Genomic DNA, 10,218 nt, shown 5'->3' with positions numbered 1-10,218 from the left:
TGGCTCTCTAGGAACAATAGCCTCAATCCTCTTGATTAGGCTATCCAAATGGGCTTCCTTGGTTACTATCCCATCCACAAAATATCATTTTCCTCATATGGTTCTTTTACTCTCTTAGGTTGATTCCCACTCACAGGTTTTGTCAGCTAAGTCAAGTAAGAATTCCCATGCCTTTCCTTCATCTGTAAATGATGTAAATCCCTTAGGACACATAGACTCTATCATTTGTTTAGTTGGATAATCAATACCCTAATAAATTATTTGACATAAATGCCATAAGTTTAGGCCATGGTGAGGGCATTCTTAGAGTAGATCATTGAATCTCTCCATAAGTTTAAAAAATGACTCACTAGGCTTTTGCCTAAATTGAAGGATATCACTTCTAAGCTTATTGGTCTTGTGAATTGGGAAAAACTTTTTAAGGAAGACAACTATGAACTATTCCCATGAGGTTATGGAATTTGTGGGTAACCTATACAACCACTTCTTAGCTTGGTCTTTTAATGCAAAAGTAATAAACCTAAGCTTAACAACATCATCAAAAAGCTGTTGGATCTTAATTAGAATACATACTTCTTCAAATTCCCTTAAAAATAGGTATGCATCCTCAGAGGTCAGCTCATGAAAGTGGGACAACTTTGTGATGTATTGAGATTTGAGTTCAAAATTATTACCCTGGGCTTGTGGTAGAACTATGCAGGAAAGTTGGGTTATTCTAGCAAGGTAGAACCTATCTTTCAAAGATTTAGGTGGAAGGTTTTGATGTTGGTCTCCTTTATTGAAAGGTTTTAAAGAGAGCAAACGTATAGGGTCACTATTTGTTGGATCTCTTCCTTCTAACCGATTCTTAGTATTATGTACCCACCTAACACTCATGCAACAGAAAACTACCCACAACTAGAGTAAGACAAGCACAAAATAATGGATAGCAAATTTTTTTTTTCTTTTATGATTTTTTTTTTTATTTTTTTTTGGATTTTTGGGAGTTTACCGGCAGGGATCCGAGGTTGCTCAGGTTAATTCCTGAGGCACTGCTATAGGGCAAAACCTATATTTATCATACTGTAAGGTATAGCGACCTCCACCGATTCAACTATTATTGTAATTTGTTCTTCTCAGGAATTCAAGAAAAGAAAAGGAAAAACAAAACAAACAAAACACTATGATTTACCAAAAGAAATCAAAAAATAATATGGAACTATCTCCCTGGCAACGACGCCAAAAACTTGTTTGAGATTTTAAAATGTAACCGCAAACGTACAGATCAGTATAGCTACAGGTCGAACACAGGGAGAACAACCACTTTATTTTTTACTTCTTTTAATAATGCAAAAATGAACCAATTAATGGTTGTGATCTAATTTTAACTACCGTCTTAAACATATGTATCTAAAATAACATCCTAACAATTTGTCATCTAACAATTTAAATACGCAAGTCACATAATTAAAATTAAATAAATAAATAAATGAAAATAAACACCCCACGCAATTAAAAAATAATGAAGGAAAAAAAATACTGAAATGAAAATCAAGTAAAAGAAAGGGGATAAAGCCAAAGAGAGACTCAGAAGTAGGTTTATCTACTTAGCCTGAGGGATGCATCATAATATGAGCTTCCCTACTTGACCAGAGAGTCACTTTTACAAGGGTTACTCTACTTGGCTTTAAGGAAAATGAGGCAATTAAAATAAAAAACAATAAAATGATGGTTCTATGGCTAGGAGAGGCAAAGCCAACACATGCACTAACCATGAACCTTGGGAGAAAGGGAAAGCAATAATGTAATGACTGATATTAAAATCCTAAATTAAGAACGAAAGGGTAGTCAGAAGAGGGAATGAGAGGGGTTGAGAAGACTACTGAATGAGCCTACTTACTTGAACTGAAAACTTGATCCATTTGAGATACTACTAGCACTAAAAATCAGATATGAAATAAACCAAATCTGAAATTTCTAGCACTAGAGAAAACAAATCTGAAGAAAAAAATTGAACTTAAAAGACATGCTCCATAGCTTGTTCTTGTCACCTATAACTAAGCCTAGAACTAGAACTTGAAAATTACAACTTCAATTACTTAAACAATAAAAATAAAAGACTGAATCAAAAACAAAAATACTTGCATTAATTAAATAAAAAGAACTTACAAAAGTGTTTAAAGCATAAACCTAGAAGTCTAGAACTAGAGCTAGAGAAAGAGATAGAGCAACTAAAAAAAAAAAAAACCAAAAAAGAAGAATGAAGTGCATCCTCCCCTTATGTTAATTCTATTATATAGACAATGGGGAGGGAAGCTAACGATTTTAGCTTCTAAAAAAGTTTTTTTTTATCTTGTTGATGAGGTTGAGGAGAGAGAAGAGAGAAAAACCGATATATAAAATCTTCTAAGAAAAAACCTCAACAAAATGGTAACTAAGAGGTTTGAACTTGAGACCTCCTAATAAGGAAGGGATTTTACACACCACAACTCACCAACTGCACTAGATAGTTGTTGTTACGAAAAACTAATCTTCAGTCACTTAAGGGTGTGGTCCATCGATCTTTGTTGGCATTTAGAATATTTTTTATACCCATGGGACAACTGCAAATGAGTTGATTATGCATCTCGGTTTAGTTATGATCTATTATTCTTTTTCCAGCCTGAAAAGAATAATCACTTGTACGGTTGACAAATGAATGTGTATTTTTAATTAAACACGTCCATCTTGCTCAGAATTTCATCATCTTCGCAATCATAAAAAGAAATAGGATCTCTTTACGTGTAAAATTGGAGATATAGCATCCGATAGTCCTTAAAGCCTTGAAAATATAAAACTTGCAAAAAGAGAGTAAAACCCAAGATAGCTCAATTCTAAATATGTAAAATGCATGTTTTACTACCTTAGATTTCACACATAAATGTGCTAATCACAAAGCAGAAGAATCGAGGAGCCGCAGAGGAGATTATGACAGAGGGAGCGGCAAATGCTGAGACGGTGGTGGCAGACAGGGAGGAGCATCTCCGGACATGGAAGCATAGGATTTGGGGATTTAGGAATTTTAGGTTGAAGATGTAATAAGGGTAAACAAGTCTTTTCCATTTAAAAAATTAATATCTTACTCACAATATTAATTTGGATGGATTTATTTGTAATAAACGAAACGCGAAGAAGGTGAATATAATAAGGGTAGATGCGAGGGGAGGTGGTTGTAAATTTCTCTAAAATTTTATTTATTTATTGTGCAATTTCTCTTAAAATTACTTTTAAAGAATCTATTAGAATCAGATACACATATAAAACAAAATAAAAATTTAAAAGTTTTCTACATCTATCGACACGTCTCATGACAAAGGATAACCATTATATGGTTCGATTGTTACACCACATCATCATCCCCCTATCTCTCTCATATATTTATTCATTTTTTTTTTGTTGACACCCACTTGCTAATTTCTCCACTAATGGTAATTTGGACTTTTGAGTGATTACATCATTTTCTAACTTAAATTATTTGATCCTCTTCAAAGAGAAAGTTTCTCTTCGCCCAATAGTGGTGTATAGGATTCAAGGTCGTTATTTTTCCTGCTACCCTAAAAATCCCATCCGACCACAACAAAAGGATAGGATCTTCTCCCCATCGTGAGAATTCGTCCACTCCTTAAGTTCCATCCGACTAAAGATTTGAAATAATCTCTTCACTGTAAATGAAGTGAAACTCAATCCCTTTCTAAGTATAGTATTTTATAATTTTTTTTCCTATTTAACTAACAAGTGTTTGATTAGGTGGAACTAGACCTATTTTGAGGATACATATCTTTAAAAAGTGAAAATCAGTTTAAAATAATGTCGTCCTTATGCGAAAATTTTATTCCTATTGATGCTTTTACCATTGGCTGATTTGGCTCACATGATGATGTAGAGGCTTCGAAACCATCTTCCCTTTAAAAAGATCTTTTGGAAAAAGACAACACTGTTGAAAGGTGGGACCACAGCAAAACACGAAATAATAGTCCTTTCTTGTAACGACCTCAAGCAGAGAAAACCCACAGTGGTGCCAAACACGTTGCATATTATTTCTCCAGGGACCAAACAATCCTTCATGCAACACTAAAATCTAACCGTTAACTGCCTTGATTGACGAAATAATTTGCATCGAACGGCAATGATTCATAGGGAGCACACAAGGATTTGACAGTGAAGAAACATTGTTGGACTTTCTCAGATTCCGACCTTCGTGCGATGCAAAAAACAAAGATTTCGTTCCTTTTCGACTTCTGAAATGTCAATTGTCAGCGGTGGTCAAAGGGCCCATTGGCCCAAGGCCTTCTCTTCTATTCTCGCCGGGAACCGGATGACGTAGGTAACATCAACGTAGAAAATGCGGACCCGGATCTCCTTCAGTACCCTAATGCGCCCAGCGCGCACCGGACGAAAAGCTAACTAAACCGGCGGAAGCCGGTGGACCGAAAGGCTCGTGTCATGATTACGAAATCACGCACTCCCATTTTCTTGGTCTCTCGCTCACTGAGCTCATTCTGGAATTCTCCCACCGTAGATCATTAACCATCTCTATGAAATGTGAGATCTACGACGCGAGATGTTGGAGCATTTTAAAACGGTACAAAGGAAATACACCAAATTTGTCTGTTCTGAGTCTTCTGACCACCATTCGGAGAAGAGGTAGACGCGAGAAGAGGCGGGTGGTTCCAGGCTTTCCTCTTTTATCTTCAAATCCATTTGTGTTTTCTTCTCCACACGATCATCTCCGCCCTTCTTCTTCTTCTTCTTCTTCTTCTTCGTCTACTTCTTCTGCTTCTTCTCTTTCTGGCTTTCCTTCGTTGATCAACCATGGCTCTTCAGTCCATGGTTCCTCTGTCACAGCTTCTCTATTCTAATGGTCTAGCAGCCAGTGTTTCGCCTTCACCAGTGAAGGCAAGTCCAGTTTTCGCGGCACACAGAGGACTTCTGTTTGGAGATTTCGCTGGTCTTTGTTGTAAATCGAAGCGTACGAGACGGAGAATCGGAGGAGGGGCACGGAAAGGTCAGGGATCGTTATCGAGGAGCTGGTCGTCGGTGAAAGCAGTTCTTGACCTGGAACGCATCGACGTTGTTCCAAAGGATTCTAATGGTGTTCGTCAACATAAGGAAACCAAGGTATGTAGCTTTTCGTTATCTGTATTGAGTAAGAGCTTGTATGAAATCTGTCTTCGGCATTCGTTGGCTCGTTGCGTTGTTAATTGATTTTCGGCTTATAATGTGTTGGTGTTAGTGGAAATTAAATCCCTAATAGGTCATTTATGTATTTTGATTTTGGGTTTACGCATTGATGATTGTGGTGATTCGAGGTTAGCAACTCTGTTAATTTGAAATTACTGATCGAAGGTTAATAGTGGCAAGAGCCCATTATGAATTTCAAGAAGTCCTGGGGCAACAATTTAATTACTCACAATGCTGCTGTAATACTTAGGCTGAAAATTATGATGGAAATTGTTACGAAGTAACAAGATCACAGTAATTGACAATTGATACGTGACGTATTGAATACAGGTGGGATGTCTTATGTAAGGAAGCCCGTGGAGTATCATATATGGGATTTTCACGAAGTATGTGTTGAGTAAACATAGAAATTGAAGACAATGTGCTGGTTTATTTTATTTATTTTTTATTTTTCCTCCTTTTCGGTAGGTAGTTGTTACTGTTAGAGCTCAAGTGTTTCAAGAAATGATTGGTCACCAGTCTGGGATATGACTCAGATTTCACCAGCAAAGCATTGACATCTTTTTTATAGCACAACAGTGTTTTCATTAAACATGGAGAAATATAAAATTTTCTTGTTTACTACTGATATTATCTTCTCTCTGCTATTATTGTTATAGTAACTCTGTTACTCATATTGTTGATTCTTATTATTAGTGGATTGATCATCTTGTAACTCTTAACCTTTTATTCCCTTATGTTTACAAATGGATAACCTTAATGCTTAAAAGGTTATCCTGATCCCCTTGCTTGTATGGTTACACTCATACTTTTCTTCCATCAAGTAAAAACTTTAAGATGTATCTTGCGAACCTTAGTGTCTTCATCTTTTTAATGAACGTAATAAATTACACGAGAGCTGAAAGAGAATCTTATTTAGAAAATCCGAAAGATGAGGGTTGAAGGTGAGCTGAGGTGTGAAGGCATGGGTACATGTAGGAATTTGAGCTTCCTTCATGCAATTGTGATAAAGATCTTTAAACATGAAGATGATTAGCCTACTATTCCTACATGTTTCATTCTTGAAGTTATGAATATTTTCTGGTGTTTGGGTAGATGCTCTAGCAAACTTGGGTACCCCAATATCTCTGGTGCTCCCATCCTTACTTTCTCTTTGCTAAATGCCTAGATGTGATATTCTCTTTCCCTAGAGACATAAGCATGAGATGACACAGGAAGATCCAGAGCATGATTTTACATGTATCTTTGCATCACTTGAATGGTTCTAATTTCCAGTTGACCTTGATATTACATTCTATGATGAAGACCTTACAGTTGTGATTAAGTGTCCCACAGATCCCTATCATGTGGATTCCCCATCCCTCTTTCTTCATTTTCTTCTTCTTATACCTTTCTCGCCTATGGGGATGGGTCTAATCAGGTAATATTGATAATATTTAATCATTTTATTTTCCTGAGCATTTAAGCGACAATCAATTCACTAGGGTCATTAACAGAGAGCCCTTACAATGCACAGTGAGAACTAATAGAGAGCCCTTCTTGCCTAAGGGCATACCCAATGCACGAGGCTCCCGCCACTGTGGGGTTGGGGGATGGTCAAAATGTCCGCAACATTACCACTGCTTTGCGGAGAGGCTGTTTCTTGACTCGAACCCATGACCACTTGGTCACAATGGAGCAACCTTACCATTGCACCATGGTCCACCCTCAGAGCCCTTCTTGCCTGATGTGACTAATTTTAGCATTTTCTAGGTATATTATGGTGAATTCAGTCCATGTTGTGTGTTTTGGTACTGTGCACTATGCTGGAGAATTAAAGTGTGCTGTTACCTATTTGTGACTTTGATATGGTATTCTTATCAGGTTTCAAACTTGGAAGATATTATATCAGAGAGAGGAGCTTGTGGAGTTGGATTCATTGCAAACTTAGAAAACAAAGCATCACATGAGATTGTAAAGGATGCACTCACAGCCCTTGGCTGCATGGAACATCGTGGTGGATGTGGGGCAGATAATGATTCTGGCGATGGTGCTGGATTGATGACTTCGATTCCTTGGGATCTATTCAACAATTGGGCCAATACACAAGGGATTGTTTCTTTTGACAACTTGCAAACTGGTGTGGGAATGGTTTTTCTTCCCAAGGATGAAAACTTTATGAAAGAAGCCAAAACAGGTATTTCTTCATAGAAGTTTGAATAATGTCATGTTCATCTATGTCTTTAAACTTTACCACGAGAACATGTTACCTATATTAAATATCATAAGGATTTTAATAGTTTGTTTCCTATAAAATGCAATGAAACTGTTAGTTATAACTTTGACCTCTATAGTTAGATTAAACGGATTCATGCATCTCAGGGTTGGATTACATGGTTGAAGTGTATAAGTACATCTTTGTAGAAAATCAGTTACACATTGCACAAGCTTCTTATGCTTCTCATATGATCATTTCTTCTTGGCGTTCTGTCCTCTGTTAGATCTTGATAAATTTTGTTTGATTACATATTTCCTGATTTTTAATGTCTATTTTTGTTTTCTATTTCCATTGATAAGCTTGCTCAAAGCTATTCCATTAGCCTATTGGTTGATTTTTTTTTTTTTTTTAATCAATGCACTTATGATGTTCCTTTTCTTTTTTTCTTTTGAAAAAACTTGAGTACTTTCCTTGAACACTTCTGCAGTTATTGAAAATATCTTTAGAGAAGAAGGTCTTGAGGTACTTGGATGGAGACCCGTTCCTGTTAATGTATCTGTAGTTGGTTACTATGCAAAACAAACCATGCCCAACATACAGCAAATATTTGTAAAAATTTCGAAGGAAGAAAATATTGATGATATTGAAAGGGAACTATACATCTGCCGGAAGTTGATTGAAAGAGCATCCAAGTCAGAAAAGTGGGGTGATGAGCTTTATTTCTGTTCTTTGTCCAATCAAACTATAGTTTACAAGGGTATGCTTCGCTCTGAAGTTCTGGGGCAATTTTATTCTGATCTCCGGAGTGATCTTTATAAATCTCCTTTGGCCATCTACCATCGGAGATATAGCACAAATACTAGTCCCAGATGGCCACTTGCACAGCCTATGAGGTTACTTGGCCATAATGGAGAGATCAATACGATACAGGTTTGCCTTTTCATCTGGCCTTTATAGTTATTTATACACCTTCATTATGCATATATATGAAGTGACAACTTTATGCAGGGTAACTTGAACTGGATGCAATCTCGAGAAACCTCACTCAAGTCTCCTGTTTGGCGTGGTCGTGAAAATGAAATTTGTCCTTTTGGAAACTCGAAGGCATCTGACTCTGCGAACCTTGATAGTGCAGCTGAAGTATGACCTCCTAAACAACTGTTATCTTTGCTGAGATAATTAGTTTATTTTCTTTACATGCTCTTTTTAATTTCATATTTCTTTGCATGATTCACTGAGGAAGAAGGAAGGGTAAGAAAAAATAGAGTTGCTGATGATTTGTATTGGTCCATATTCCTCTGAATCGTGTTCTTTTGTTATATTTTAATTAATGATACAATGAAGATATGGTGACAGTAGTTCTCTTTTGATGGAACCATAACTCCATAAGAACCCTCAGGCCCTTCCAGCTCTATGAAGCAAATGATGGATCGGTCAGTAACCTAGAGATTGTTGTTGATCCAAAAACAACAATCTGGGTGTTTTAGAGAGTTTGCTTGATTTGATCCAACTTGAAACCCCTTCCAAGAGTTAAGCTGATCTTCACATCATCACTGAGGAACAATCTGGTATTAAAAGGTGAAGTATTATGACAGTTATTGCTTTTTGCAATAAATGGGTCAGTTTTAAGGAAGGAATATGTGTATTTCTGTGGAGAGACATTAAGGATCTATAAGTTATGTGCCTTCGTTCCTTTGTTATATCTAAATATTAGGCCTTGAAGCTAAGTTTCAAAGTTCTGTCTCCAATTTAGCTCCATAACAGAAACCTTGATGAGTGTATCTTGGTCCGATGGATTGCAGTTGGCTTGGTAGAGACTGAAGCTTAGAATTGAAAAATGAAGAAAGAAATAACGATGATCCCAAAATCTTACAAGACTTCACGTCAAACCAAAGTATGGATATCAGTCATTCCTATCTAGCCCTAAATAGTATAGAGATGGGCATTGCTGTTCCTTTGGACAATATTTATTGGGGAGCTGATCCCTGGTCTTCATATATGGAATACAAAATTGTCTTTATCCTCTTCAATGAAGTTCGGTTTAATGTAACTGATTAGGTCCTTTCATACTGGAAGGATTTATGGGTAATGCTGATGGCAGTTTTGTTGTTACAGTGCAGACTCTTAGGCATTAGAATATAAAACCCCAACAAGTTCATAGGACTCTTCAGAAGAGTATGTCTCTCTCTCTCATACACACACACACATGGACACACATGCGTGTACACACACACACACACACACAGACTCATGGGGACATCTGAATTTTTTTTTTTGGGGAGATGCCAATATACATGGGGTTACTTGATTGAATGAGGTTTTGAAATTTGATACATCACCAATCAAGAGAGTAAGTTATCTATCTGATGGTCAGTTTGCCAGTTCAACATCCAAATGGCAGAAAGTAGGCATCCTTGCAGAGAAGATATGTCAATGGGCTCTGGAGAATACTCTCTCTTTCTTTCATTTTTTCTCTTAACTTTAAACATTTTATGCTAGTAGAAAAAACTGATGCTATTACACCACAATAACTGTTCCAAAGCTCTATCTGATCCGCTATCTGCTAATTCTTCTCAGAACTACATATGTACTTCTTAGCTTATTTCATATGTTTGCTTGGATTTGACATGGTTCTCTTATTGTTTGTTCTGGTTTAGGATTTATAGATCTTTTGAACCTCTTTCTCAGTCTAATTTGGTTCCCTCTGGATTTTACAGTTGTTACTAAGAAGTGGCCGCAGTCCAGAGGAAGCTCTTATGATTCTTGTCCCAGAGGCATACAAGAATCATCCTACATTGACAATAAAATATCCGGAGGTAATT

The 10,218-nt window shown here is 36.7% G+C and overlaps 1 protein-coding gene and 1 non-coding gene across 2 annotated transcripts in view; both read left to right on the top strand.

Annotated features, from left to right (window-relative positions):
* Positions 1 to 283: 283 nt before the first annotated feature.
* Positions 284 to 390, top strand: LOC122058509. The gene has a single exon (XR_006133806.1). It is a non-coding gene; the product is annotated as a small nucleolar RNA R71 (small nucleolar RNA).
* A 4,280-nt stretch (positions 391 to 4,670) lies between these two features.
* Positions 4,671 to 10,218, top strand: part of LOC122057294 (ferredoxin-dependent glutamate synthase 1, chloroplastic/mitochondrial-like) — a 77,878-nt gene continuing 72,330 nt past the window's right edge. Inside the window, exons 1-5 of the mRNA XM_042619347.1 lie at positions 4,671 to 5,136; positions 7,063 to 7,375; positions 7,884 to 8,326; positions 8,405 to 8,536; positions 10,114 to 10,212. Coding sequence (XP_042475281.1) covers positions 4,831 to 5,136; positions 7,063 to 7,375; positions 7,884 to 8,326; positions 8,405 to 8,536; positions 10,114 to 10,212 — 1,293 coding nt within the window. The 5' untranslated portion in view covers positions 4,671 to 4,830. The remainder of the gene's footprint in view (positions 5,137 to 7,062; positions 7,376 to 7,883; positions 8,327 to 8,404; positions 8,537 to 10,113; positions 10,213 to 10,218) is intronic.

The sequence above is a fragment of the Macadamia integrifolia genome, chromosome 12 (genome assembly GCF_013358625.1).
Source record: "Macadamia integrifolia cultivar HAES 741 chromosome 12, SCU_Mint_v3, whole genome shotgun sequence".
NCBI classification, from domain to species: Eukaryota; Viridiplantae; Streptophyta; class Magnoliopsida; order Proteales; family Proteaceae; genus Macadamia; species Macadamia integrifolia.
This window is presented reverse-complemented; position numbering and strand designations above follow the sequence as displayed.